The sequence below is a fragment of the Sander vitreus genome, chromosome 9 (assembly GCF_031162955.1).
Source record: "Sander vitreus isolate 19-12246 chromosome 9, sanVit1, whole genome shotgun sequence".
Classification (NCBI taxonomy): domain Eukaryota; kingdom Metazoa; phylum Chordata; class Actinopteri; order Perciformes; family Percidae; genus Sander; species Sander vitreus.
Genome location: NC_135863.1, coordinates 10886806 through 10914538, shown reverse-complemented (window position 1 = coordinate 10914538; position 27733 = coordinate 10886806). Strand labels below are relative to the sequence as shown.

The 27733-nt window shown below is 38.3% G+C and overlaps 2 protein-coding genes and 1 long non-coding RNA gene across 5 annotated transcripts; 2 read left to right on the top strand and 1 right to left on the bottom strand.

Annotated features, from left to right (window-relative positions):
- The first annotated feature begins 489 nt into the window (after positions 1 to 489).
- LOC144523264 (disabled homolog 2-like) lies at positions 490 to 11649 on the top strand. The gene is made up of 8 exons (XM_078258720.1): positions 490 to 1043; positions 6373 to 6471; positions 7407 to 7538; positions 7644 to 7730; positions 7822 to 7869; positions 8057 to 8119; positions 8695 to 8785; positions 10484 to 11649. The coding sequence occupies exons 1-8, from the start codon at positions 1014 to 1016 to the stop codon at positions 10891 to 10893; spliced, it is 960 nt and encodes a 319-aa protein (XP_078114846.1). The 5' UTR covers positions 490 to 1013; the 3' UTR covers positions 10894 to 11649.
- LOC144523266 (uncharacterized) lies at positions 524 to 1771 on the bottom strand. Its single transcript, XR_013502489.1, has 2 exons — positions 1629 to 1771; positions 524 to 1132 (listed from the first exon to the last, which is right to left on the bottom strand). It is a non-coding gene; the product is annotated as an uncharacterized LOC144523266 (long non-coding RNA).
- A 119-nt stretch (positions 11650 to 11768) lies between the features above and the next one.
- LOC144523262 (FYN-binding protein 1) lies at positions 11769 to 27721 on the top strand. Of its 3 annotated transcripts, none has more exons than XM_078258717.1 (17): positions 11769 to 11867; positions 13576 to 13701; positions 15851 to 16475; positions 17246 to 17360; positions 17800 to 17855; positions 18039 to 18076; positions 18409 to 18443; positions 20231 to 20363; positions 21659 to 21821; positions 22668 to 22818; positions 23033 to 23049; positions 23538 to 23598; positions 25363 to 25405; positions 25707 to 25869; positions 26181 to 26214; positions 26636 to 26679; positions 26844 to 27721. In XM_078258717.1, exons 1-17 carry the CDS (start codon positions 11865 to 11867, stop codon positions 26870 to 26872), a joined length of 1836 nt encoding a protein of 611 aa, XP_078114843.1. In that variant the 5' UTR covers positions 11769 to 11864; the 3' UTR covers positions 26873 to 27721. The 3 variants fall into 3 exon arrangements, with proteins under 3 accessions (XP_078114843.1, XP_078114844.1, XP_078114845.1); XM_078258719.1 differs by having other exon boundaries at positions 11773 to 11867; positions 17243 to 17360; XM_078258718.1 differs by lacking the exon at positions 13576 to 13701 and having other exon boundaries at positions 11770 to 11867; positions 17243 to 17360.
- The last annotated feature ends 12 nt before the right edge of the window (positions 27722 to 27733 follow it).

The window sequence follows — 27733 nt, the reverse complement described above, 5'->3', positions numbered from 1 at the left end:
GCCATTGTTTGAACTGTATCATGTCTACCCCAGCCTTTTATAGCACCCTATTTTTGCCAACTCTTCATATCAGTCCTCTCCAGAGCTCCTCCACATAACAGGAAATAGTTTTGTTGCCAGTCATCTGTCATAGGAGGGAATACACTACCAAAGTTGAACATTATCAGCAGAATATTTATAACTAACTCACATCAGAAACTCCACACCCAACACAGCAGTAACAAGTGGGCAAAACAGGAAATTTGTTAATGCCTGACTGAAAATATAATTAAATACTTTCATCTAACTGGCAGCCTGTGTTCCAAAAAAGGAACTCTTTTTTGTTAACTTTAAAGGTTGTTTGGCTTTTGACAACAACCAGCTCAGGTCACTGACTGACTTTGTATTGGACAGTGAAACACAGATTTGTATTTGTGCTGAACATTGAACTAAACAGTGACTAAAAGCCAGTAAACTTTTTCACAACGCGATGAAGCTGTTTAAGAGCCGACCTTTGTTACAACAACACATACTGACATTTCCATAGTCACTAAATGACTTTTAATTCCAGGAAATGAGATTAAACATTGACAAGGATCAGTCAGACACTCCACAAAGCAATTTTCCTACACCCTCAGAAAACACATAGAGACAATATAAACACCAACAAACAAACAAACACACACAAATACATATGTACTCACAAAACACATGTACTACACTTTATATAAACATAGAGGCATTAGAGTGAAAGACACAGAAGTGAAAACATAATAAAAACACAAATACACATGTACTTTAATCAGATTATGACACACAAACAAAATTAAGATACAAAAATACACAACAACGGCATATTCTTCCTCTCACACAGATTAATCCTCATAGTTTGACCCTTTATCTGACCTCTCTCATGTTTCCCAGCAGCACCCAGGACACCCAGTGACACCACCTCGCGTTTCCATGGAGATGGGGTTCGCTACAAAGCCAAGCTGATCGGCGTTGACCCGGTACCCGATGCCCAGGGGGAAAAGATGTGCTGGGACTCTATGATGAAGCTGAAGGTAGTCAGTCTGTCCTCCATAGCCAATACTGTCTCCTCTTATTCCAAGCTGGTTAACAGTCTGTGAGACGATCTTCTTGTCCTCCACAACTGCAGTAAATTTATCAGGAAAGAGGTCTGTATTGAATGAGATCCTTCTGCAAATAAATTATCTTCTATTTTACACCAGTGACATTAAAAAATGGCATTTGTTAAACTAATGAAGACTGCATTTGACCAATATGTCTACTATATTTAAAGTGCCCATATTATGAAAAAAACACTTTTTCTGGGATTTGGGGTGTTCTTCTGTGTCTCTGGTGCTTCCACACGCATACAAACTTTGTAAAAAATCCATCCATGCTGTTTTGAGTGAGATACGGTTTCTGAATGTGTCCTGCCTTTAGTCTCAGAGTGAGCTGTTCAAAATCGGCACGGCTTGTGACATCACAAACGAGCTGGCTAACCACAACTGTTAGCTCGTAGCATAGCGTTAGCATGCTAAGGCTAATGCTAATGCTAACGCTAGCATGCTACCTCATTCTCAATAGCAAAGCACTGCTACAACACACACAAGTTCACCATAATCTACAAAAGAACTACTTACATGTGCGCCCTCATTTAGAAGTCTCCCAGCTAATCCTGCCTTGTAACTGACTGAAGTTGGAGAAACGGCCTTTCTTTTACTGTCTATAGAGCTAGCTAGCTGACATGATCTACATCTGAGTTACTGCACATGTGCGAGTGCAATCAAAGATAGTACAGAAGAAGAAGAAGAAAAGAGGTCTCACTCTGTAGCTAAAACAGAGACCAAGTGAAAAGAGGATCTGCAGCAGTGAGAGAGAGCTGTGCAGTACAACAAAAATATGGTGTTTTTTGAAAATTAAACCATGTAAACCTATTCTATATATATATATATCTGTTAATATGGGCGCTTTAATATTGACAATTCCATCCAAATTCAGTGATAGTGATAATTCACCCAAAGTCAATCAAAGAATATTTGGTGTGACTTTTTGGATGCTGATCAACAGAAAAAGAGCCATAAAAGCAACAGCAGATCTGTGTAGGAACGGCTTAAAAACAACAATGTCTCTAGATCCCAGACCAGAGTCCAGATCCCAGTCCAATCAAGAATTTGTGGCTGAACTGAGGATGTACTTCAGCACATCAGTCCTATTATATTCCTTAATTTAGATAAGGAACTACATAAAATTGTGCACTTTGCCTATAATTTTAGTAATGGTAAAGATTGTCGTATGATAATGAGGTGATGTACAGTATCACACTTGTTGACTGTGTCAAAATCACTTATTGAATGTGTCCTGCCTTCAGTCTCTGGGTGAGCTGTTCAAAATCGGCAGGGCTTTTTACGTCACTAGCCGAAACGAGGTGGCTAACCGTTGCATGCTAGCGCTAGCATGCTAGCTCGTTCTGAATGGCAAAGCACTGCTACAACACACACTAGTTCACCATAATCTACAAAAGAACTACTTACATGTCCCTGTTCTGCAGGTATTACACGCAAAGTTGGAAGTGTGCCCTCATTTAGAAGAAGTCTCCCAACTAATCCTGCCTTGTACTACTGAAGTTGTAGAAAAAAACAGCTAGCTAGATGATGTGATCTTACCTAGCTACTGCACATGTGCGACTGCCAACAAAGCAGTGAGAGGTCTCACTCTGTAGCTAAAACAGAGACCTGAACACAGGGTGAAAAGAGGAGCTGCAGCAATGTGCAGTACAACAAAAAATATGGTGTTTTTTGACAATTAAACCATGTAAACCTATTCTGGTACAACCTCAAAATACAATTATAAACTGAAAATGACCATAATATGGCCACTTTAAGTGGACCAAGTCATCCAGAGGAAGCTGTCCCCATGCTCTTGCTTTACCCAGTCCCAAAAGTAGATTTAATTCAGTAAATATCAAGTTTATAGTAAACGCAAAGTGCAACCAGTGTTACACTGACATTTGCTAAGTTGCATTTAAACACATAGTACAGCCAACGCTGAATGTCATTAGTTTTGAAGGCGGTGGAACTGATAGTCTTAATTAGCTTTGTAGCAACTCATTTGGCAATGGCTTGAATGTAACGGATGTTTATTAATATCAAAAAGTTATGCACTAAAGCTTTAAATTATAAAATTGTTGTTGCGATATTTGTTTAATATTTTTTTTGGCAGTCAGTGTAGAGAGACAACACAGGCCCCCGGCCAGGATACGAATTGTGGACGTTGCAGTTATGTGGCATGAATAATGGTTAATACTTATGCAAACAAGTATTTATTATTTGTAAATAATTTAGTTGACTGTGTTGAAACCTGTTCACATTGACATTAAAGGCTATTTAACTGTGGATCACTTTAAAAACAAACAAAAAAAAACACATTAAATCTACTTTGCTTGAATGCTGTAAGACAATAAAAAATGAGAACTTCCAAGGAGTAGATCACATTTTATTGGCACATTAGTTTTAGGCTCATTGCAACTTCTACCTCAGTCACAGGTACTTTTCTTGGAGTTTATAAACTATAGCAAATGAACTGGGTTCCAAAAGGAGTTGTGGGAAAATCACTGCAGTGGAAAAGGGGGCTTCTAATATATATGACATCCTGCTCACCCCTGACATGTCAGTGACTTCAGGCCCTACAATCTCACAGGGCTTTGCATGATCTAGTGGGAATGTACAGTGCTCAGCATAAATGAGTACACCCATGCTAAATTTGACTAAAAAGAGGAATAAAACATCATCTTTTGGAAATTGAACTTAATGCGTTAATTAAAAAAATGAGGAAAACTCCAACCTTTAAGGACACCAATTTTCTTTGTGAATGAATACTGTATCGTTAATAAATAAATGTTCTCCCTTAAAATACAGGGAGCATAAGTGAGTACACCCCTATGTTAAATTCCCATAGAGCCAGGCAGATTTTTACTTTTAAAGGCCAGTTATTTCATGGTTTCAGGATACTATGCATCCTGATAAAGTTCCCTTGGCCTTTGGAATTAAAATAGCCCCACATCATCACATCCCCTTCACCATACCTAGAGATTGGTATGGTTTTATGGTTTGGTATGGTTTTATGTTTTTTTTTTAGTTAGCCTGATAGCTGGTTTGATTTGCATTGAGAGATGATTTTATGGAAAGTACCCCATGCCAATCTCTAGGTATGGTGAAGGGTATGTGATGATGTGGGGCTATTTTAATTCCAAAGGCCAAGGGAACTTTATCAGGATGCATAGTATCCTGGATCCATGAAATAACTGGCCTTTAAAAATAAAAAATCTGCCTGTCTCTATAGGAATTTAACATAGGGGTGTACTCACTTATGCCCCCTGTATTTTAAGGAAGAACATTTATTTATTCAGGATACATTATTCATTCACAAAGAAAGTTGGTGTCCTTAAAGGTTGGATTCTTCCTCATTTTTTTAATTAAGGCATTAAGATCACTTTCCAAAAGATTATTTTTTTGTTCCTCTTTTTAGTCAAATTTAGCATGGGTGTCCTCGTTTATGCTGAGCACTGTATATCCAGGTGTATGCAACAGACATGGTCCACAGGGGGTGAACACTAGAGGGAGTTATGTCGAAAAACAGTTAGTTATAGTCAGTTATTTAGAAAAAGAAACTGACGAAAATTCAGCATTACAGTTACAAGTCAAAAGCTATAATTAGAGAATGTGTCGTCAGTTACAACTCATTTAGTCAGTTATTACACATAGTGGCTTTAGTATAGGGTGACCAGACGTCCCCGGTTTCCGGGGAAAGTCCCCGGTTTCGGTGACCTGTCCCCGGCTGGAGTTGTGCCCGGAAATGTCTCCGGTTTTCACTGTGACTGACAGACCCGAAACAGCACAGGCTCAAGACAGCCAGAGCAAGCACTGCTCAGAGCTCAGAAATGTTTTAGAATGGCCATTTAACGATGCTAAAATTACTGTTTATTTACATGGAGTCTGGTGGGTTCAGCGAACGCAATTTCGCGGACTTTTTATGTTTTAAAAAAAGGATCTTACTCTTTAACAGAAAGGTCGACCTCCTTAGAAATCCTTTCCATAATGTTGTCAGACACTTAGAATATTAATCTGAGCCTGTCAGTGGCAAAACGAGCACTTTTATGAACGTAAAAACAAGCTGTACAATTGACGTCCTATTAACTTACATTGTAGCTTGTTTCGCCGTTGCCGACTGCAGCGATCTCGTTTAATACTGGACCAATGTCAAAGGAAAATATTTCCTCAATAGTTTTAATTGTATCCGATACTCAATGAGCTGTTGCAGAAACAAGCCCAGCGCGAAGCAATAAAGCAAAAGCTGTCAGATAAATGTAGTGCAGTAAACATTACAACATTTCCCTCTGAGGTGTAGTGGAGTAAAAGTATGAAGTAGCAGCAGGGGCGATTCTAGGATCAGACCTTTAGGGGGGGGCTCAGCCCCTAATGAGAATGTGAAACGGATATGGCGCATGCAAAAGTGTTAACCCCATTGCTGTGACAAATTGCAAGAAAATTAACATTGAACTTACATGAAATGTTATCATATTTGCATTCTGCATAAATCTCTGCACACCCATTACTCTGTGAAATATCTCACAAACTCTTCACTCAACACATGCATCAGTACAACAAGCGGTCCCTGAGTAATCCGGTTTTGAAATTGCAACAAAATTTCTACATGGTCTACAACTTTATAATGTATTCTCATGTAAACTATTTATGTCAGCACAGATATTTTTTGTAAATTGCTTAGCTAGTGTATTCCACCATAATGGTTATTATATTGCCAGATTCCAGACAATCCCACTTACTTATATATATATATATCCCACTTACAAATATAAATATATATTTCTACTGGTATGCTTCCTAGTGACAAAAATATGAAAAAAAAACTATTCCACCTGTGTGTGCATGGTTAAAATTCTGAAGTGCAAAATAGCTCAGGCTACAGCACAAATATTCCCATCCATAGATATATGAATAATCAAGTCTAACCTCTGAATTTCTTTTCAAAGTGCACCAGATTGATGCATTTAAACATTAAAATAGACAACATTTTCTTACAGGGGAGCATGCCCATGGACCCCCCCTTAGGGGGGATTGTGCCCCAGTGCAGCTCTAGGTCTAGTGACCCCCCTGGGGCAGTGTCCCTACCTGTTTTGGAGGTATTTATGCTTCTGAGCTGAAAATGTCCCTGGATTTTGTCTCAGAAATCTGGTCAACTTACTTTAGTACATTAATATAAACATTTAGTACATTGGTATAAACATTGGTATTAACATTTAGTCCACTTTTGGATGTGTCAGCTGTGTTCCTATTTTAAATCAGTCAAACCCTTTTTGTGTGTTAGGGCTTTGAAGCAGCAGCAAGGAAACAAGGGAAACACAAGCAGAGAGTTTGGTTGAAAGTTTCCTCCAGTGGCCTGAGAATCGTGGATGAAAGGACCGGGGTGAGTTATGTTGTCCTGTAGCTGTAGCGCCCCCCTGGGGTTGATGGTTAATCTAGAAAATGTTCTCTGTCTTGTGAGCAGCCACAACGACCATTGTGGTTTTCCAGTGGACAAAAAAATATATATTTCGTGCTAAACTAATGCCAGATAAACTTTTCCAATTAAATTCTCAGGATTCCTTTTGGAGGTAAAGCAGATTTTGTTTTGCAACTGACATGGATCAGTGCCATAAAACTTCTAGAGTCTAGTAAGTCTAGTTTAGTCCACCACAGATATAGTATAAATGGTCCCAAATCGCTATTTATACACTAAAAAGGCTCAAAATATCACCACACTTCAATGGTAGCATAATGAGGGTCCCTAAATGTTAACCGAAGCATTGAGAACTTTGTAAGTGTACAACGTTACTTACGTTATGGCAATAAACGCTTTTCTGATACTGATTCTGAAATGTGGAAGTAGCCTAGTGTTTCCTGTGTGAAATGGATGCTGCACGTTTTGTGGAAGTTGGTGATTGAACATTATTTAAATTTTGGTTCCACTTCTGCCCCTTCTTTTGGTCAAATTTCTGGTGGGAGTGACACCACACATCACAAACCTTTGCCTGCACTGAATAATTCATTTTCTCTGTTAGGTTCAAGGACAAAACTCGATAAGCAGGTTAATGGTGAGGAATCAAGATTAAAAAAAACAAAACAAAAAAAAGCTACAATCAAGAAACATTCCCCCACAAAAGCTAGAGAAACAGAAACCAGACCAAATAACTTGAATGTGGCTACATTTTATGGTTATATCTCAAATCTCCTTTTTTCCTTTGCTGTAATTAGTTTTCTGTTTTCCCATTAGTTTGTTTTTATTGCTGAATATTGGTGTAGTGGTTTGATATGTTGTAACATAACTAAAACCTCAAATCCTCTTTATTATCTGTGTTTTAGGCTGTACTTTATGACCATGACAGGAGCAGGATCAGCTCTTTGACGAATGATAAGTCTGACCCCAGAGCTCTGGCCTACGTCTCCCAGCACCAAGACACCTACTGCCTCTTCTACATCAAGATGGCCAACCTGGTGACAGCACACAGTACTACATGTCATGTTTGTGCTGTTTACATTGTGCCACCCTGCATTGAATGTGTTTGGTCCGCAGTGTGACGTTTAATCTGTGTTCATTAGGCAGATCCGGTCCTGGTTGACATTGAGGAGGTTTGTCAGAATGTGGACCAGGAGACGCCACAAGAAGCTGCAGAAGCCCCGACACAAGTCAGACAAAATCTTGTTTTTATCAGTAGGGTTTTTTTCTTTCTTTGATGTATGTGTGTTTACCACTGCATTCAATTTTTGTTTTTTTCAGAACAATTCCTTACTGCTACTAAGTGACAGTTCAGCCCCTCCAGCTGAGGTAAATAAAATAATATAACAGCTCAGTTTTTTATACATATATATATATATATATGTTGAACAACCCCCAAATATTTTGCTGAGGTTTATCATTGAACATCTCTTTATGTATTTTATTTTTTCAAAACGGTGGAGGTCACATGTTGAAACAAAGATTTTGAGTGCACCGAATGTGTCATTATTTTCAGGAACCAGCTTTTGAGGATGTTTTCAGTCCACGACCGGATTCTTCATCAGGACAATCAAACCAGGTCAAATCAACAAAACACAATATCACACATATGAATGTTTAAATCCACTGTAACTCACATGAACCATGATGATTTCTGAACATGTTTTTCAAAATAGATCTACCAAATCATTGCAGTCAGAAGAACAGAAACATAAAAAAATTGACATTTCAGAATTTTAATGTTTTCATCTCAAATAAAGTTGGTTAAATAAGCAGGGGTTAAATAACAAATCTCAAATAGTGTAGCTGACCTTTCAAGCTTAAACTGGCCATAGGTTTTGGACTATTAATGTGAGCTAGTTAGCCAGCTACTCTCCTTCTAAGATCATGAACAATGTGAATGAATGAGAGGAGTTGATGCAATATTTCTATTTTAGTTAGATTTGTATTTTATTTATATGATTTGTCATTTCATGTCCGTTAACATTTGCTAGTCAGCTATCATGTGGCTCTTAACAATGAGAAAAAAACCAAGAACAGTCTTCCATATTACTGTTGGTTTAAATATATGGCAATTGACAAATGTAAATGTATTCTACTGTTATCAAATACTGTTGTCTGCTGTCTACTGTGGGTTTTTTTATCTGTGTACAGGCCTCTTTTAGTAATGAGTTGATGGAAGTCTTCTCCATCCAGAAGGAGGAGCCATTGATGGCCAACCAGAGCTCATGCACCAGTCAGCCAGGTTAGTTACAACATGAGACTAGGAACTGACACTGTGCTGGGGTAGTCTATATCCACGACGTTCCACTTCCGGGATTGTTCAGATGCCACCGAAAATTCTGCCGAATGTCACTGTTTTCGGCCGGATGTCCGTTACATTCCACTTTCTTTGTATTGTCATTTTTAACTCCGGTGGATTTATGAGGACTAACTGCTCCTCAGATCTCTGCAAGGTAAATCCAGACAGCTAGCTAGACTATCTGTCCAATCTGAGTTTTCTGTTGCACTACTAAACAATCTTTGAACATACACATGTTCCACCAAAACAAGTTCCTTCCCGAGGCTAAAACTACAGGCCCGTGGTCAGACAAACGCTGACCACTTCCCTCCTCTAGATCTCAAGGTCCTCACTGTTCTTATCTCTCATCTGCATTTCCCTATATTATATAGGGATTATATATTCCCCATATTTCTACAGCAGATGTTTTTTTTTTGTTTGTTTTTTTCTTATCATTTTCCCATGATCATGTTTAATATCCACAGTACTCTGGTAAGGAATGACATAATTCCCATGATACAGCTGATAAAGAGCCACATGTTAAGGAATGTGCAGTGTTTACTGCACATTATCAATGATGGAATAAATAATCTCTCAACACATGCTCAGTTCCCACACTGAAATTATTATCTCAACCTCCTCAAGAGAAGAAATGATAAAATCACCATGTATGGAAATGTCTCAAGGACGTGTTAATATGCGAATATGCAGCAGTGTGATGTTCTTATAGTGCCACAAAGGTTAGTGGTGAGGCAGTGTAATGTACGCCTCCCACATCAGAGGCCCAGGTCTACATCCTGTCTCTTTGTGTTTGTCCTTTATTATCACTTATCAATGACACCTTTCACTGACCTTACCCAAGTGGTTTTACTTACTTCAATTAACCACACATAGTTGAGATGCATGGATATTGTAAGAATAACCAGTTAATAATCAAATCAAAAACTTTGCCATTAAACAAATCCAGAGTTCGGCAAATCATCCAATATAAACTAGGGTTGCGGCTGCCCTTATGCCTTGTAAAAGATATTAAATCCTACATTCACTTTCTAAATGACCATTACCAGAAAACATCCAAGTATAAGTTTAGTTTAAAAAAGGAAACCAACCTGCAAGTTGCTTTTTAAGTCTAAAAAAAAATCATAAAATAATGAAAAATCTAGTTTTGAAAAATGCCCATCACAGTGTCCCGGAGCCCAAGGTGGCTCTTTTAAATTGCTTATTGTTAAATAAATAAATAAAAATAATTGTATTTCACATTTTGGGAAATTTGTTTTCCTGTCTAGAGTTGGATCAAAGTATACCACTCTCAATCTGTTCATTAAATATGAAGCCAGAGCTTGATTAGCTTAGTTTAGCATAAAGACTGTAAACAGGTAGCCTATATCTGTCTGAAGGTTAAATAGTCTGCCTCCCAGCGTCGCTAACGCTCACTAATTAAAACATTGTATGTTTAATCTGTTCACGAACTGAAAATGTAAAAAGATGTGGTTTTACAAGAATGACGTGCTGGAACTAATTTTTGACGCAGTGACTCCTGGAAGTAATTTTTCGTTTGACTTAACATTAATCAGCTAATCGTTTTAGCACATCAATTGTTTCGACAAGCCAAGACAATATTTCGTTTTTATTTATCTTCTTTTTCTTCTTTTTTTCTTTTAGAGCCTCCACAGCCAACGCTCAACGCCTCTGAGATCCTCTCCCTGTTCCCCACACAGCCAGTAGGGGGCTCTCCATACTCCTCTCCCCCATACTCTCCCACCAGCACCATGCCCTGGGGCCAGCCGGGGCTCCTGGGAAATCAGTGGGCAGGTCCAGCTGCGGTGCCCTGGCCCACAATGCCCAGCAGTATGGCATCATGGGCACCAACAGGCATGGCAGCGCCTCCTACAGGCAGCCAGAATCTGGCTCAGGGGCCTCAGCCAGGAGTCATAGGGGGAGGAAACACTCTTGCTTCACCCACTGCTGTCAGCGGGTACTCCACCCCTTTAAACTCTTTCTACGCCCCTGCTGGAGCAACAGGACCACTGCAGTCAGCGTCCCCCTCCTTAGACCAGAATCCCTACCTGTGATGAACTGGTTAAAATGGGAAAATTGTTATTAAATTGAAAATCGCTGCTTATTGAGAACCATGTTAATTTAATTACAATTAAATTTCCTTTTTTATTTGCACATGTAATCAAATATTTGTGTTGCTATTCAAGTAAACTGGAAGATTTAAACAATCAAACATGTGAGTCAGAGTTACGGTTTAACAATTACTGTCTGTTTAAACTGGACAAACAAAACAGTTTCACTGCTCTTCTCTCATAAAAATAATAGATAGTTGAAATCGCAAAGTATTATTAATATAGATCAATACTAATCATGTTAATTTCACCTGCTCATACTCAGTATGTTCTGTTTTATGAGTTTTACCTGATACTTCAAACTCATTTATTGTCTTTATTTGGTTTCTACATGTTACTTTGCTTTTTCTGTATCAAATAAACTGCAATTTTTAAAAGTTTTCTTCAGGTTTGCTCATACATTGGACATGCAGAATAAAATACAGAACATACAAGGTAGCTCATTAAACTTTACTTTGTTTTATTTTCCTTCAGACTAAAGTATGACAAGTATGTCTTGTGTTGTTTAACTGAAATTATGGCATTCAGTTTTGCTTCTTTCTCTTAACTTTTTTTTTTTTTTTAAAGAAGAGAGAAAATGTATAAATGCATGTTGCCACAAAAGAAATAACATTGCATCACATGAAATGTCATCACATAGTGCCCCCACATATTACTGTACATTTCCATACACATAATAAAAAAACCTGCTCTTTTAAGAAGAAATGAAACAAACTGACTGATGACATAATGTTAATGTTTCTCATAATCAAATGTTGTGTTGCTGTTAGTTACCCGGTTGCCTACGCTTGAGCATTTCCTCATTTGCAGTAAGTTTAGTAACAGAGGTCTGTACAGTAGCATTAGCCTCGGTACTGAATCACTGCTGGACATGGAGCACTTTATCCATCATTAAACCATCACTAAAGGCAAATATGGTAAGAAATTGTTATTTACTATGTTATTTAAAGAAGTGTTGTTGTTGTTTTTAATATGTCTGTCAATGGAGTGAATAACAACTGCTCCACGGCACCTTTCACACTAATTCTGGCTAATTTCCTCTTAACCATCAAGGTGTCTATGAATAACCTGACCGACCGTTGTAGAAAGACCATCAGCAGATATTTTTGTTTTACTGGCGGGTGAAACTTTCCTTCTGTCATGTAACTAAGGCTACTCATTCAATCACCTTTACAACTTTTAACCTGCATGTAATAATGCAAATGCATGATCTGACGGACTGGCTCCAGTTGTTCCCAACAGTATTTACATCATTTCACAGCAGAAGGGGAAGTTGGATTTTGAAATAAATGTTCAAACTGCTGTTGATGAAAGAAAGCTTTATTACACACTATCAGTAGTAAATGATTTACAGTGTGCTCAGTGGCACTTTACTTCCACTCTTCCATCTTCCTAAATTTCTCTTAAACTGCACATGTTAATTGTATTTCAAGACTTTTTAATATATAGAATAAAGGTCAATAATGGTTGATATTTAGTCTTTAAATTGTAGGGATCCTGTAACCAGAAAAATTATTGTAAACTACTTTGCCTTATTGTTTATTCCCCTTTTGATACGTTTATTTTATGCAACAAATATGCCAAGGCAAATTCCTTGCAAGTCAAGACTTTCTTTGGTAATAAATATGATTCTGATTCTAAATTTGGAAGTTATTAAACACACTAACAAATAAATTAATGAATCGACTACATCAAATGACTTTTCTGTAGCAGAGACTGGCTGGTAGCTAATATGTGATAAAAGATTAGTATTACCTGAGTACATTGAATCAAACTGTATCTGTATTAGGGCTGGGCGATATGGAGAAAATCAATATCATGATATTTTTGACCAAATACCTCAATATTGATACCGCAACGATATTGTAGTGTTAATTTTAGCTTTCACAAAATATTTACAGAATGAGATTTTTGATAAATAATCATCAGTAATGTGGCTATAATGAGAATAATGGGTAAAGGCAAATAATAGAACAGTTACAACAGTCTTCAGTTACATCAGTCTTCAGTTACAACAGTCTGGTAAGTTCAGAAAATGACTTTGCTTTACTGTAATGCAACCTTTAAAACCAGGAAAAGACTACACTTATGCCATATTACGATATTACGATATTCAAAATCTAAGACGATATCTAGTCTCATGTCACAATATCGATATAATATCGACATATTGCCCAGCTCTAATCTGTATAGTACCTTTCGTACAGGTTAGGGCAATTCAAAATGCTTTACAGAGATAGATAGTAGAGATCAACAGAAGACCAGATCAGTAGAGTTCATCGATAGGCTATTTTATAAAATGTTGGCTTTAATGCACCAGAAAATGTTTTAAAGTTCAATATAAGTTATGACTGTGATTAAGTCATATTTTATTTACTTTGTCTTTATTTTGTCACTTTTAGTCGTAAATTTAAAAAAAATGTCCGTGTTGTCAGGTTTTCTCCACAGCCCGCCTGCACAGCTATAATCTGTGGCGACACCGTTTTAAGAACATCTGCGATGTTGTGTCACTGCCAAAGGGCACAAACGTATAGATGCACACACATGCACACACTCTTCTGCAGGCGCGCTCTGACTGAAAGTGGAACCCCCTTCTGCGTGTTGTGTGTGTTTTGTGGTATATAGAGCAAAGTTTTCTGTCGGTTTCCTTCGTTCCTTGAGACTACTGAGAGCACACAGCTTGCAGCGTATTGGTGCAGGAGTGACAGCGGAGGGCGTTTCTATGGTAACCGGCGCAGGATGCTTGCTGAGGTACAGGGGTGTGTGGTTGTGAGCATTTCCTGCTCCTTTCGCTCTCTGTTTGGCTTTCTTACAACTTTAGTTTAGTTTATTAGTTTATAATATTGTGAACAGTCCCCTTTAATTAACTGCACAGTAAAAGGAGCAGCTTTAGCCTCTACGGCTAATTTCCAGCTGTAGTCCCCGGGCCAGCTGACAATAGGCATCCTAAAATACAATGGTATTCAGGCAATAGATAGTGTAATTTCTTTATTGCCATTGTGTTTTTATTTGTCAACATAACAGAAGATGAGACGTGTTCAATCATAATTAAATGTTTATTGTTGTTTGTTTTATTTCCATCATTTTCCCTCCTTGCTTATCATATTTTTGAGTCAACAGCCCATTGTTCTATTAAAACAGTTTTCTGACTCTACCTATTGAAGTTGAACTCAACCAATGATATAATCTCTGCCTGCGGATGACTGCTCTCCGTTTTAAACTGTTCCGAGCCCTTTGGTCAAATTCTCATCCCTCTTTTTTTGGTCCATTTGTTTAGGTGAGAATGAAAACATTTAAACCCAAAATAACGTCACAGATGCCTAAAAATGAGTGAGACTCATGTCAAATTTTCTTTCTGTTTCCTCTCTCATATACACTCCAAAGTAAAAAAATAATGGATTAGGTACACCTCCAGTTGTTGTTGACACTGTCAGAGAGGTGTTCATTCAACTATATGTTTATTACTGAGGTGATAGTTAGTGGTGAGTTTGTAAATGTGTGTGACAAAACATTAGAAACACCTCTCAATAGTATGCAGTCCAGTTCAACACCACTGCAAACTACAACCTTAATAAACACACATTAATATTTCTCTGATAGTCCCAATCAAAACTGAACATTGTTATCATTGTAAAGGTAGAATTCATTGCTGAGCTTTTTGTATTGGATTGCATTAGACTTTTTAGACAGTTTTATCTAATAATGGCCACTGAGTGTAAAAACTCCTCTCACAAATACCAACAGCAGAGTTCCAGTGAGCAGTTCACTGGGAGTGTGAGGAACCAGACAGGAAATGACTTCTAAACATCTAATAAGAAGAGAGATCAACATCAATTTCTGATCACCAGGCAAAAGCAGATGGGTTCACAAACCAGAGTTACGTACCTGGTGCACAGAAAATATAGTATCATAAAATATAAGAATTTCAGGGAGTGGTCAAACATAAAAAATACAACAACATAAAAATAACAACATAAAATCATTCCTTTAATAATTATAATAACCAACCTGGCAGGATACCAAACTCCCTCCTATAAAGATGCTCATCTGCACGTCAACGCTATTTTTAGAGCTTTGCATGTTATTGTCATTGTGACCAAAATACAAAAGATGCAACAAAGAGAACATCAAAGAAAAACATAAGCGTAACTACCCTTTAAAATCTGTCATTAAATCTTATAAAAGCATCAACTGAGTCATCAAAGTCAGGGACCCCCTTATTGCTTCAAGCATTGGTAGAACATAATACTGCATTTTATAGACTGACCCGCCTTCAATTCTATTTCTTTGTCAGTGTCACCATAAAATGTGTTTCCGTTACATTTATTCAGTGCAGTTTTGCCAAAGTAATCTCTGACCTCATGTCAAAATTGAAAGTGTCCAATTGCGTTGAGGTAAACTGATATTACAGTAATTTTGGACAAAGAGAGCAGTGGTTTCGGACCGGTACGCAGCAGATAACTTGAGTTGAAGGATTGCATCGGCTACATTGGCTCATCTCTACCATTGTTTCCATGAATGAATTCCAAGAATTAACATAAAAAATATTTTAATGTTTCCTTAGTGATTGTTTATAATGATCACAATCTCTGAGAGTGGTTCATAATTATTAAATGCAGCCTTCAATATCTTTCTAAATCTGTTCAGATTGCACTGATAAAAGTTTTATCTGCTGCAGAGGAGGAGAAGGAGACATCTCAGCTCTGTGAAGATCAAACCAACCAGGAAACTGTGTTGTTGCACGGTGCATACTCACTTTGTAAAGATAGCGTAGGGGTTTGTCAAGCGGTGTGTGTTTGTGAGCGTGGGGGGGCATGCTTTGCTGTGTGCTGTGCTGCTAACTTCCTGCTTTAAAAACAAAGCAGCTGCAGTTGAGTTTGTGCTCCTGTGTTGTTGTCAGGGGGAGAGCATTGATGTCAAGGCTCTGAGGGCCAGGTTCAACAACAAGGCCAGCAACTCGGACACCAGCAGCCGAGACAGCGGCTCCCCAAAATCTCCACGACCTGGGTTTGGGAGACTGATCCTGCCACTGACGGAGAACGATCTGGCGCATCACAGACTGTCTCCTACCATTCCTCCTCCTTCGATGGCTAGCCCAGGCCTGGGGAGGTTGCCAAGGGCAGAACCGATGGCAGCCTCCATCCCCGCCAAACCGGTTTCTTTCCGTCGACCGCCTCCCAATCCTGGAGTCAGAGCATCCATCCAGCCGGCAGAACCCAGCAAGGTGAAGTTGAAGGGGGAGATGCTACAGAACATGATGATGAAGCACCAGAGGCCTCCAGGCATCAAGCCCGCCCTGGCTCCGGCATCAGCTCAGCCCCCTGCACCAGCTTCCACCTCTACCCCTCTACCACTTCGACAGCAGCCCCGACAGAGGAGTGCAGGGGACGTGGCCCCACTCAGGAGGCCTCTACCCCCTGAAGGACCGCTGCCTTTGAAACCCAAACGCCCTCCCAATGTCAACCTGGAGCCCTTTCTGAGGTCAAATCAAGGACCTGCCCTTCCTGGTCCAAGAAAGAGTGACGGTGAGTCCCTTGGGCTTATTTGCGCATAGATTTATAATTATCTGGCACTAAATCACAGACGATCTGGACATTCCTAGTGAGCACTGGAATTTCAATGCTTATGACTTTCTGGCTTAATGTTTCCAAAAGGCCAGCTCATTTCGCTCCCGTCCAGATGAAAAGCAGACAATCAATGTTCATTCTCTTTAAATAATAATTAGCAAAATCATGACAGTGGCTGGTGCATTTGGAAGATTAGTCAATAGACAAACTACTTTACTTCCTGCCCTGATATCATTTTGTCAGAAGACATTTGACATGTCACAGTAGGAAAAACTGTATTATTAATGGCTGAATTCCATTTAGCTACTTCAGTTTCAAGGTCCTAATATTGTGCATGCTGGCTCACTGTCACACTGTCATTATTTACTGGGACACTTGAACAGAAAGAAACTGTCATTAATGTTTTTAGTAACAGGTTTGCGCTGTCAAAATGTCTGAAAACATTTGATGAGGTATGTTACCATTGTACTTTTCTGCTATTCTTATTGTTTTATTGAATTAAGATAGCCTATATGTATTTATTTTTTAAACTAAAAAGATTTTTTTCCATTGCTTGCTATATATTTTGAATTTAAACTTTTGATGGAAAGTTAAGTCCATTAAATTGATACATTTTAAGATCTAAATATTGCTTCAAGTACGTGTGTGTGACTGTTCATTGCTGGTTATTTGTCTCATTTAGCCGTGAAGGTTTCGCATAACAACATTCTCTCTGGTTCTCCCAGCAGGTTCTCCGTGCTCAGCAGGTAGAAAGATGTCTTTACCCACAATCATCAGTCCTCCAAAACTACCACCACAACGATCCAACAAACCCAGCAGGCTGCCGCGCCAAATTGCCTCTGTGTGAGTATTAATCTATTTCACATTATGCTTATGTTATTAAAGTACCTGCAGGGATGTATTAACAAGAACGTGATTTTCATTTCATGTCATTTATTTCACATCCATTAAATACACAATCAGCCATAATAAAATCCCTGAGAATGCCACAATAAAGTCAGATTCTTATTTCCACCACAGTTGTTATGACGTAAAGATGGCAGACAGGCAAAAGTGTGAAAATCAACAACAATCTTGAGCCGAATATACAAATGTAATGCACTTTAAGGATAATAAATCATATCAGAGACTCTAATTTAGAGTTTAAAAAATATATACAGTATATAAAATGGCAAATATCTGGGCATATTTTTCTAAACTTCTGTAGCATGCAGGTGTCGAGTGGTCCAAGATACATGTCACGTAAACAATTGATGAATAAAGAACCGTTTTTTGATTGCAGGGACATTGAGGATAACCAGGACTTCTACGATGACATTGCAAGCTTTGAGAAGAACGGTAACAATTGCAGCTTGTTTATTGACGCATTACTCCTTTTGCTCTTGACGCTCTTGTTTTTCTGACACATTTTAAGCAATGAAGTAATGACTTCTAAAATCCTTGTATTAATATTAAGATAATGTGCCACTTTTTCTAACAGAAGGCATGCCTTTCGTGTCTTTATATTGTGTGACTTCACAGATTCCTGGAGTGACAACAGTTCACCGTGTATCGATGGGGTAAGTACAGAAAACTAAAACTGAAATTTTAACTTACTTTAAATTGAGAATGCCTCCCATTATAATAATTCAAACCCAGGTAGTTCTCTTGTGAGAACATGTTGCTTTCTTCCCTAAAAAAACAGACACTAAAGTTAGAAAGAAGTTTAAATTCCAGTTTACACTTGTTTGTATTGCTGAATTATTTATTATTAATGGTGAGACAAATGACAATTAAACTGTATTCATTGTCAGTAGATCAGACACTGACATCCCCTTTAATCTAATAATTCCTGTATGTGGATGTTTTTCTTTGTTCTTTAAAAGTGCAAATAAAACTTTTTCTCTTGCAGGATGATGATGATGACGTGTATGAGTTTATTGATGAGTAAGTAGAAACGTTACGCCTTTACCATTAAACCATTGTGTTTGTATTTGTTAAGCACTACACTGGCTAAAAGTAGAAAGTGGCTGCAGCTGCATGAACACGAAGTGGGACAGTATTTCTATTATTTCTGTTACTGCTGCTCTTATTTTTGCACCTACTGAAGCAGTGACTTGTGCAACAACCACTATTGCAACTACTATTACCTTAAAGGCTTTCACAATTTGTCTTTTTTCAGTTTAATGCCTTTGACACAACATCAAACTATCCCTGACAACAAGCTCTGCTCCTTTAAATTTAAAATCACAAATAAACAGCATTTGATGGATTATAGTTTCTGTGTGGTTGAACATAATGTGTATAGAGGGTTTTCACGGCGCGTCATCAGACCCGAAGTCGCCATGTTGGAGGTACTCCGCATCACAACAAAGCACAGGCACTGAAGTAGATCCCGAACGGCATAAAGGAAAATGGTTAATTTTTGCCGTGTTTTAGGTTGTACCAATAGGTCAGACCGAGAAAAACATTTAGAATATTATCGACTTCCAAAAGTTATTAAAAACCAGGAAGAGGAATGTCAGAAGTTATCAGAGGAAAGGAGGTGCTTGTGGTTGGCAAAGCTCAACCAGGATCTACCAGGGAAAAATCTGTCTTGTTTGGTCTTTGAATTGAAAAAAACAAACAATTGAGAGTCACTTGGCTACACCTTGAGTATCACAATGATATCATACAGTTAAGGTTAGGTTGATTAAAGACGTTATTGCATTACCTACTTTGGCCTTCACAACACAACGGTAGTTAATGACTTGGTACTGCGTCTCCCTCACCCATCCACACACCATCTGGTTATAAGCCTCCAAACTTTTGTAGGATTTAAGGTCTTCCCCTGTGTATGGGCTCGGCGAGAAAACCATGTAGTTGACTATATCGGGATATGCAACTGAAGGAAGAATCACCGGGTCGCCATGGATCCAAGAAGAGGGAGCCAACTTGTAGGGATCTGCACCGCCAGTAAACTGTAATTTATCAAAATATCGCACCTTTTTTTGTGGTCCAAGTCCTTCCATGCTTTTGCATCTTGGATATGTTTTGATGAGCTTTTCTGTTGTTTAGACATAAAGTATTAAAGTATCCAAAATGCACAATACTCCATTACGCCATTCAGTTGTTAACACCGAGTGCCTCCAATATGGCCGTGCATCCAGGTTACCACCCAGAACGTGATGTTCTGTTCTGATGTCTATGGGAAGCTACATTAAATGCTCCACAAGTGTGCAATGATGCAATGACATTTCTTTGTGATTGAACATGTTTTCTGCTAAAGCAGGATATAGTGACAAAACAGATATGTGGGCAGATTGGAACAAAGGCGTGAAGTTTGTGGGATACTGCGGTTGGTAAAAAAAAGCTTATAACTGAATTAATGAATTCAGTCCTCACGACACAATCATGTTGATTGTTGTCACTTATGTAACATGTAAGACTAATGTTTTGTCGTTTGATTTTTTTAGTTAACCACAAATATACACCTTTTTCCACAGAGTTAAAGTAATGGGACTCTATGAGCAAAATATGAGAAAATTAACGTGAAGGCATTGTTTGGCATGTCTAGGGATGACAATGTCAGTCTGATATTAGCATTCAGCTCAAAGCACAGCTATGTACAGGCTCACAGCATGGCTGTAGATTCTTGTAGACGCTTGTTATTCATGTAGCAGGAGAATGCTGTGATGTGAAGAACTGTCAAAAAAACTAACAAGTAATTTCACATTTGAATTGTTCCTTTATAGGGACCAATTGGAGCTAAACCGGTTAAATGCTGAGAAGCAAAACAAAAAAGAAGCAAAGACACAACTTGCGAAGGCGAAGAAAGATCAGGTGGAGCGCCTGAAAAAAGAAAATGAGTTGAGGAAGAACTTTCAGGTACCAGCATCATTTGTCCTCCATGAAAACCTCTGAGTCCAGCTTTTACAACAGCAGATCAGATATCATCACTTTTGTATATTGTTGACATGGATGACAGTTTAAGAAAATGCACCACCTTACAAAACATGTAGCTATTTACATACAGTGTTGGGGAGTAACGGAATACATGTACCGGCGTTACGTATTCAGAATACAAATTATGAGTAACTGTATTCCGTTACAGTTACAATTTAAATAGTTGGTATTTAGAATAAAGTTACATTGTTGAAATCAATGGATTACATGACGATACTTCTCTGTTTCACGGGTTTATTCACTCTCGCAGCGCAATATGAAAACGAAGAAATTAGCTATTTGCGTGATAACTGATAGAGGTAAAGATGGAGCCGGAACCGGCACAACAGAGCCAGGGAGGAATGCATTTCTATCTTGGAAATTCAAACACCATTTCACATTAAAGAAAGAGAAGGGAGAACGAAATATAACTGTGCACTGCAGTGCAACTTCTGCTTGCCAGTAACCAACATCCTTTCAGCGTCCAAATTACTCGAACCTGAAGAAGCATCTTAAAGTAAGTTATTTTTAGCCAAGGGTAGTCGTCTGCTGTAGTTTTACTGGTCACCTTGCTATTTTATAGTTGACGTGCGACTTTACATTCTCCTACATGCTGATTTACTAGCCCCAGAGCCGTTGAAAGACTAGCCCCGTTTGACATGTTAGCTAACGTTAGCTAAAATTAGCTCATGGTAGCTTAGACTGCGGTTAGATTTTTGTAGTATGCAGTTCAGGACTACAAATACAAAAATGTATCTGCTTGTTTAGGTACACATTCAGCCAGTTAGAACAGAAGAACACACCAGAATAGGTCTGTTTAGTAAGCTGTATGTGATGGCCGCATTCCTACTTATAAAATGCAATTCAATGTGGAAGTAATCCAAGTATTCAGAATACGTTACTCAGATTGAGAATACGTTACAAATTACATTTTTGGGCATGTATTCTGTACTCTGTAACGGAATACGTTTTGAAAGTATCCTTCCCAACACTGTTTACACATTGGCTGTTTAGTAGTTTAAATATTTTAAACTTCAATGGGTTAGCTACAGTTACATAACCTGCTGACCTTCCAACTTTGTGGATGTTGAACAACAAAAAATGCGTGTTATTTCTATATAATTCCAATCGTTTAGAGTGGGTTATTTGAATCCACCCACTCTAAACTGATCCAAACCTTATTCATTTCTGTTACTGTAATTGTCAACTTTCACAACTTCATTTCTGCCCTTCTGTAGTTGCAAGGTGAGGTGGAGGTTCTTCATACAGCCAGAGTGAGGCATGACTGGCATGGAGGAGGAAAGTTGGACCTCAGTGTACGCGAAGGAGAGAGCGTGGAGATCCTCAGAGTGAAGAATAACCCAGGAGGCAAATGGTTGGCTCGCTCTCTTAAAGGAAACTGTGAGTTTTACTTTAAATCTTCCAGTCTGAACCTATCTTTAGTGCCATAAAGTTAGCAAATTCACCAACCTAACACACTGCAGAGACAGGCAAGCTTGTTGATACTAGGCTGGAAGTCCTGTGTAGCGCCTGTGTTTTCTGTAAATACCCAGCAGCAGTGTGTGTGTGTGTGTGTGTGTGTGTGTGTGTGTGTGTGTGTGTGTGTGTGTGTGTGTGTGTGTGTGTGTGCGTGTGTGTGGTAGGCATAGGGTAATCATCATGCCATTAGTTTCCACCCACCTGTTTTGATACACATTTTTATTTGCATATTAAAAGACTTGAATGAAAATAATTTAGATCTTCAGTTTGAAGATGTTTTGTCTGGGCCTTGCTTTCTCAAATGACTGTGGTCCTGCCATGGCACTAACCTTATTATGTATTTATAATGTCTCATGTTATGCAGATGATCCTCAACTCAATTTGTGAAACCAAAAAATCCTTGTAGCCTTATCTCTTTCAACATATCAGTCTCTATCTTATTGCATACCTCCTCTAGTGTTTGATTAATCTTTCTAGTAATAAATATAACATATCGTTGCTGGGTGAAAACCAAAACCATTGCTTTTCAAGAAATGAAAAAGGATAATTTGAAAACATTTTATTGAGCTAATTTTCTTATACAAAGTCAGACAGAATCACCTCATCACTGTTTAAATATTTATAAAAACCCACAGATTGACATAAAAGTTGACCAATAGCATTGATTTATGGAAAAAAAAAAAAAAAAAGGTGGGTTTCTGCCCGACAGTGACACTATGCAAGCAACTGTCATAATGAAGTACATCATCTTGTTGTGTTATCCGGCAGGCGGATACATCAGTAACACATGTGTGGATGTTGACTATGAGGCAGTAAAGCGCAAATTGCTACAGTCCAGAAAAATAGACACATCACCGTTGCCTCCACCACCTCCAGACCCCCCACTGATGTTATATGTGGAGTCCAATAGCAGTGACAGGTACAGTAGATCATGTTAATCTTGCTGTATTGACATTTTTTTAATTATATTGTGATAAAAATGATATACTACTCTTCAACCAACTTTTCCCAAATCTTTTGAAGTCATTTGGAGCCTACCACCTGTAAACTCACCTACATGTTTGGTTGCATAGCTTTTTCAGTTACACCCACGTCTGTTCCAACTAACATATTATGTTTCCTCTAATCTGCAGCATGCTTCAAGATGACGGTAAGTGACAACACACCAGACTTACACATTATTGGCTGATTAGGCTTAATACTAGGTAAAATCAGACCATCACTGCTCAAAAGAAACGACACAGTAGCCATTTTTGTAACATAAAGACCAGCTTGTTTGGTTTAATTCATTTTTTCTCTAAAATAAAGTCTAAAGTCTGTTCTTGTTCAATTATTGTTCACAATTAACGGCTTCAACTGCAATTGAAATTATCGTATACAATAACACTTGCAATATCACAGCTTGCTAAAGCTCAGTAGGATATTTGACAACTTGAAGCATGAGAAAGATGACCAACTTGATCCCTTGAAAATTTCCATAAAATAAGCAGCTTGGCTTGTTCATTTAATTATTTTCTCCCACAATGATAAATGTTTTTGTTATTGTCTGATTGTTTCAACAGATAATGTTAATGATTATTACAAGAAGACAATATCCTTTTAGTTTTACTTTTACTGTACTTTTTGTTTGGTCCTCAGATGACTATGATGATGTTCAACCAATAACTGAGGGTTTCCCCCCACCACCGCCTGAAATCAGGTATCTATTCTTCTGGTCCACTGAAAGGGAACAGGAAATGAGAGCTTGAGCTATTGACAGCTCAGTGCAGCTCCAGTATTTGTGTAATGTAAAGATGTATTTATTTATTTAAAGACCAGATGAGGAATGTTCAAATACAGAAAAAAACGGAAGTCTACCTCTATCTGTCTATCTATAAATTGCAGGAAGGTCTGTCTGTCTGTCTGTGTGTGCGTGTGTGTTATACACATATCTCGCGAACCGTTAGTCCGATGGATTTCAAACTTGACAGGTGTCTTGCTGCGGGCATGAGTAAGTGCAGTGCCAAGTTTGATGTTGTTTGGATTAGAAATGCAAAATATATTAAATATATTGGTAAAAGAAGCACACATTTTGCCGCTCTAGCCGCCGGCTGAGTGAGCACAGCGCAGGACCAGAGACAGAGAGGGTCAAAGAAAGCAGCGGAGCTTTGGCAGCTAAAATGTGACATACACCTCAGACCCACAAACGTGCAAAGTAGCACAACTTTGGACTGTCTTTGAGTTTGAATAAACAAACGACAATTCCCAAATTTAAGGATGTTTCAGAATCTCACACATGCAAAGCACAACCAGCTACAGACAACAAGTGGCAGACAGAACGTAATGCCACTTATAGGCAGGCTACCAGACACTGTTTTTGAGTTACATTGTTGTCCGTGTTTGGGGGCGTGTTTGGTGGGAAGGTAGGGAAGGCTTTGACTCTTTTCCTGCTTCCAATGTTAGCTACATAATTGCTGGATATACAAAAAAATAATTTTCTTCACTTTCCTGGAGCACGGGCGGATAGCTGAAAGGAACATCACAACTGTTGTGTGGAATAAGGTTGGCGGAAAAAAGGCACTACGCTTTTCCGTGTCTATTTTTTCGCTAAGAGGAAACTCAACGAAAAGCCATTTGCCAACACTAAATATCAAACAAAAGCCAGACAATATAGTATTAAGTTGCTGTGAGCTGTAGCCTACATTCACCACTTCTAACCAGAGACAGAATATATAAAGTAGGCTAATCTCGGAGATTATTCCTTCTCAGCGCTGTGCAATGCCAGAAAATCTCAGAGCTGAACCAGGCAGACACAGCACTTTTCATCAGACTCACCCCGGGTTAATTAAGTCTACTGTTAATTAATAACATTACCGTTGCCAAAATACCCCCGCGAATCAAATCCCTGTATGGAAATTAACACCTCTGCTGAAATGTTTAATTCGTTAACGATCCGACACGAAACAACACCATCTCTCTCTCTCTCTCTCTCTCTCTCTCTCTCTCTCTCTCTCTGTGCACCCACACACACACACACACAGTCCGGTTCTGGTGGTTGATTAACGCAGATATATGCTGATAAGCTCTCATAACGGGCCGGGTGTGCAGCGCACTGCCATGAGTCCATGAGGCTAATGTCTGGTTACTCCACATTGTCATTGTAATATTTTGTGATTACATTCTGAATCTGCAACGTTCTCTGTCAGTTAAATCAGTAAGTTAGTAGTAGGGTATACAGGGGAGTTGCATATGAAGTGGTTTGGGGTCCTCCTGTAAGTAATTTTGGGGTACAATTTGGTTTTGATAAAAATCTACAAGCAGTAATACCACAGGCCAAGCAATCGGCCCATTCCAAACAGGCACATTTTCAACGGGCACTGCATTAGTTTTATTAATTTGCAGAGGAAAATCTGAGAAAATGTGTTGTGATAAATGCATTGATATGCTTCTTGATTAACTGTTAAATCCTCTGTTTTTTTTCCAGCATAGATCCCAAAGTGGAGAAAGAGCTAAGGAAAAGATTCAAGGTAAATTGTTTTTACACTTTCACACCAGATAATTTGGTTTTAGTGGCATATAAAGCAGTGTCACCAGCATAAAAGAATAGTTATATTACTTATTATTTGTTCATAAATTATTTGGGGAAACATGTATAGAAAGAAAAGAAAACAGGACCCAGTTTGATCCTAGAGGAACTCCACACACGAGAGCATAATTTCCACATTATGCATAGCCTATAGCATAAACATGTTACACTGCCCCCATTAAGACAATTACTGAAATTTAGAAAATACTTAAAAACTGATCACTGCAACTATTGTTTCCTAGTATGAAGGGCCTCTCAGGGTGCTGCACACCATGATGATAGATCCTAATAGCATCATAAAGAAGCCAGGGGGGAAGGATCTGCACGTGACTCAAGGAGAAGTTGTGGACGTCATTCAGCTCACCAACAGCAAGAAAGCTTTGTGTTGCAACCAGTCTGGAAAATGTATGTAAACACTTCACATCCCTCTTTGATTGTATGTTATTTTAAGATGCAGCACATGATACATAAGCAGTTTGAAAAAGGGTGAAAGTTTATCTTTATTGTCGTGGCTATGTGATTAATAAGACTGCAGCCATACTAACGGCTCTATGAAGCTGTACTAAGGTACAGCTGGACTTTGAAAAACTTTGAGTGAAAACTTTGACCTGCTGGTGGTGCAAGAAAAAAATTCAGGGGATACCCAATTTAGCCAGTATATTACTAATTTAATGTGACTGTTTTACATAAATTATGTTTTGTATCACCTCTCACAGATGGCTATGTGTCCAGATCTCTTCTTCTTCAAATGTAAGTTAATCCTCATCAGTTTAATATGTGGAACTGCCACCATAGCATTACTTTCATTTAGTCTCTTATAGTCTTTGCTATAAATAAATAATGACCTTTTAACTTTCCTGTAAATACACTTTTGGTATGCTCCTCTTTGACTTTAATACTTTGATAAAGCTATCTGTTGTTGTTGTTGTTGGTGTTTTTGATAGTGTAGATTCAATTAGTAAAAACTTGTACATATTGTATTTTTTACAAATCTAAACATAGTACACATCTTTCTATTTCATCTGCGCTCAAGTATAATGCATTTTGTTCTCATCCATGAGAACAGTTGTAAACTCAATGTTGATTTGATGTTTGATGTTGATGTCAAGTGGTAGGTCTAGAAATAACAATAGAAATACCTAGTCAGTTTAACATCAATCTTCCTCTACAGGGAAGGAGACATTTACGACGATGTTGACTACGCAGGCAGTGCTGGTGAGTTATCTTTAGATCTTCATGTTCTTCAATAAATGCCATGCAAACTGTGCCTCAGTAATTTCCGAAGTAATCTTAAATATTCACTCTTGAAACCCCTGAAATGTGTTTGTCTTACTTTTAATTCTCTTTTGTAAGGACATTTTTATTTTATTTTATTTCAGACGTCTACGACAACGACTCTCCACACTGATTATTGAAACAAACTAAACACCGACTAAGACAGTAAGAGAGAGATATACAGACAAACAAAAGAAACAAACTATAAACATGTAAAACTTAAGCTATATAATACTATATAAGTATAAAAACGTATCCACCTGGATACACATTTTTGCTTTACTTAACTCCACCTGTTGCATTCAATTAAAAATGTTTAAACACCAGGCTGCCTGTTACAACTGAGATGGAACAGAAAATAGCTGTCACAAACAAACAAATAAACAAACTAGCTTATATAAAACTAAAACTGTATACAAACTAAATAAAACTGTATAAAAACTAAATAAAACTGAGGGACAAAGAAAAAATATTGTGAAGAAAGAGATCTGTCTAGATACACACACACACACACACACACACACACACACACACACACACACACACACATGCATACTGTGTGAGGAGGGAGCTTGAAGTGGAGCTGCTGCTCCTTCACCATGAAAGGGGCCAGTTGAGGTGGTTCGGCCATCTAACCAGGATGCATCCTGGTAGAGGTTTTTTCCGGGCACGTCCAACTGGTAAGAGGCTCCAACAAGAGATTATCCAGTATATCGTCTGGCCACACCTCAGGGTTCCTCAGGAAGAGCAGGAATACATTGCTGGGGAGAGTGATGTCTGAATACTTTGCTTAACCTGCTGCCCCCGCAATAAGCGGATGAAAATGGATGAATGGATGGTTGGATGAGAATATCAAACTCGTTATCATTGCATGGTTTATCAAACTGCTTGTATAGAAAATGAATACACTATAACTGTCGCTTTGTGTATTGTTCGACCTCTGAGATAATTTAAAATAAATAAAATAAATTTTTACTGGTAATTGTGTCCCTTT

Coding starts and splice junctions, on each gene's coding strand:
- LOC144523262 (XM_078258719.1), top strand. Junction 18,444..20,230: donor GTGTATGAGTTTATTGATGA/GTAAGTAGAAAC, acceptor GTTCCTTTATAG/GGACCAATTGGAGCTAAACC. Junction 25,406..25,706: donor AGCTAAGGAAAAGATTCAAG/GTAAATTGTTTT, acceptor ATTGTTTCCTAG/TATGAAGGGCCTCTCAGGGT.
- LOC144523264 (XM_078258720.1), top strand. CDS start 1,014: ATGTGCTGGGACTCTATGATGAAGCTGAAG. Junction 1,044..6,372: donor ACTCTATGATGAAGCTGAAG/GTAGTCAGTCTG, acceptor TTTGTGTGTTAG/GGCTTTGAAGCAGCAGCAAG. Junction 7,731..7,821: donor CTGCAGAAGCCCCGACACAA/GTCAGACAAAAT, acceptor TGTTTTTTTCAG/AACAATTCCTTACTGCTACT.